Here is a 2782-nt window from a genome sequence, read left to right as displayed (position 1 = left end):
GTGTGGGCCGATGTGATGTTGAGAAGGTGGGCTGGTGTTATGTTGAGGAGATGGGCCAGTTGTATGTAAAGGAGGGGGTGTTGAAGTGGGATGGATTGGGCCATGGGTATGTGGAGGAAGGTTTGGGCCGTATGTAGGAGTAGGGTGGGCCGAGGAGATGTGGGGACACAAGTGATAAGGAAAAGGATCTGTGAGGAAATTGTAAGAGGGTGTCGGGCCAATTTGTTGAGTAAAAGGGAACGTGGTTTCATCAAACGCTACATGACGCGAGATGAAGATCTGTTTGGTTTGAAGGTCTAGGCAGCGATATCCGCGATGAGTGGCGGGATATCCTAGAAAAACACACGGTTGGGAGCGGTATTCAAGTTTATGAATGGCGGTGGAAGGAGTGAGGGGGTAACAAAGGCACCCAAAAACCCGAAGGTGATCATATGTTGGGGTGGGTTGATATAGTATTTTAGTGGGTGATGCGTTTTTGGAATGGGTGTTGGGTAAAATGTTAAGGAGGTAGGTTGCGGTCTCGAGAGCAAAATGCAATAGATAGGTAGGTAGGGGAGCATGAGCAAGGAGGGTGCGAATCATGTTATTTACTGTGCGGATTTTTCGTTCGACTTTACCGTTTTGGGATGAAGTGTAAGGACATGAGAGGCGGTAAAGGATACCGTTTGTGGTAAAAAAGTTTTGAAAGGAGGAGTTGATGTATTCACGTCCGTTGTCGCATTAGAATGTTTGATTGTTCGTTTAAATTGGGGTTTTATGGTGGATGCAAACTGTTGAAAGGATGGGAAAACTTTGGATTTGTTAGAAATTAGGTAGGTCCACAAGAAATTAGAATAATCATCTAAGAACAAAACATAATATTTATGACCAGATGAGCTAATAATTGGAGAAGTCCAAACATCACTATGTATAATGTCAAAAGGTTGGACAGTACAATTATTTGAAGCAAAAAATGGTAACCGAATACTTTTACCAAAAATACAAGACTAGCATACATTATTGTGAAGTTTATTAAAAACAATAGAACTAGAAGTTTTTAAAGATTGCAAAGAGGAGTGTCCAGGGTGGCCTAGACAGTGATGCCAGAGTTGTGCAGAAATAGCAGCAAGAGTAGTAGGCTGGGATGGAGATGACCCGAGCACCAGAGGGTAAAGATCAACGCTGCTGATACATCTGAGAAGCGGCCTCTTGGTCTTGTAATCCTTCACAAGTAAACCTAATGGGTCAAATTCCACAGAAACAGAATTATCTGTTGTAAATCGACAAACGGATATTAGGTTTTTGACAATTTTTGGTGAGTATAGGACGTTTTTAAGTATAAAGGGCAGGAAAGGTTTGGGTAAGTATTTTGTGCCCTGTCCTAGTACCGGAATGGTTTCGCCATTTCCAACAATTATTTTTTGAGACACGCAAGAACTAGAAAAGAAATGGTAGTCACCTGATTCATGAGACGTGTTGGACGTTGCTCCCGTATCCATATACTGTGTAGGGTCAGGCTGCTGCAAAGACATGGTATACATGGCTTGTTCGATGTCCGTCGGACTATAGGCGGTGTGAGCCTGAGTGGGGCGTAGGCCAAGAAGACCTGAACTCTGGGCCGGAGTGCTGTTGAGCCGGTTGGTAGAAGGATAAGGGCAAGGCGGTATGGGCCAGTAGGCCTGCTAAGGTGGTCCGTAGGTGGGAGGATATGGGCCGTAGGGTGGGGTGGGCATCCACGGGTTGTAGAACTGATTGGACCATTGTTGCATGGAACACCCTCTGCCATAGGACCCACGTCCCCGACCCCGTCTGCCCGACCGACCACGACCCCTGCCGCCGATCCGGTCATCATGTCTGTTTAGTTCGGAGGGAGCCGAGCGGTGTGTCGTGGCTGTGAGAGCCGATCCAGCAGCCTTGGAGGCATGTAAAGCCTTCTCGGCTTTACGACTTTCAACCTGAATAATTTTGGAGCGGGCGGTGTAGAATGAAGTTAATGGTTCCTGTTGTTGTAGGATGGTTGCAATGCCGTCATATTCTTCATTTAAACCAGCGCTTAACTAAAGTACGAGCCGATCGTTGTCCACAGGGGCGTTTACATTGGCTAGTTGATCGGCCAAGACTTTGAGTTCTTGGCAATACGCGGACACGTTGGGGAAACCGTCAAGCCTCGTGTTGGAGAATTTATGCATAAGATGAATGGCACGGGCGCTTTTGTTGTCATGAAATAGATTTTCGATGGCAACCCAAACATTGTACGCGGTGGCGGTCTTGTTAATAACGGTATGCAAGAGGTCGTTAGAGATCGTGCTGTAAATCCATTGCAAGACAATGGCATCCAAACGCTTCCAATCATTCGAAGGTTTGTTGGTTTCGGTGGAAGAGGAGGTAGTTTCAGGTTTGCGAGAAAGATGATCGTAAACAAGAAAAGCTTTGCAGTGTAGTTTGAAGAGAGTGGCCCAAGAATTGTATTGACCGGAGTCGATTTCGAGAGTAATAGGGATAAGGTTTTTGATGTTGGTAATGGTTGTAGCAGGGTGAATCTTTGATTCAATAGTAACGGGAGGGGTGGAGTTTGAACCTGTCATGGCCGATAGAAGGGAAGTGGCGGCAGAAGGTTGTTGAGAGAAGAGAGGGTGAGCCGATTAGAGTTAGAAAGGAGAGAGGTGAGGATCGAAGGATGATACCATGAAAGAATAGGTTCCTCCCGTTTCTCATTGAATATAATCTCTATAAATAATACAATTGATTCTCCTATTTTTGGTACAGATAATTACAAATTGATATGCATTTACATCATATAATC

General features: G+C 45.3%; 1 protein-coding gene across 1 annotated transcript; it reads right to left on the bottom strand.

Moving 5' to 3' along the window:
- Positions 1-2036: 2036 nt before the first annotated feature.
- Positions 2037-2564, bottom strand: LOC110880563. The gene has a single exon (XM_022129063.1). It carries the CDS (start codon positions 2562-2564, stop codon positions 2037-2039), a length of 528 nt encoding a protein of 175 aa, XP_021984755.1.
- Positions 2565-2782: the final 218 nt, after the last annotated feature.

The sequence above is a fragment of the Helianthus annuus genome, chromosome 10, assembly GCF_002127325.2.
Source record: "Helianthus annuus cultivar XRQ/B chromosome 10, HanXRQr2.0-SUNRISE, whole genome shotgun sequence".
In the NCBI taxonomy this organism is placed as follows: Eukaryota; Viridiplantae; Streptophyta; class Magnoliopsida; order Asterales; family Asteraceae; genus Helianthus; species Helianthus annuus.
Note: the sequence above shows the minus strand (reverse complement) of the source record. Positions and strands in the feature narration are given on the sequence as shown.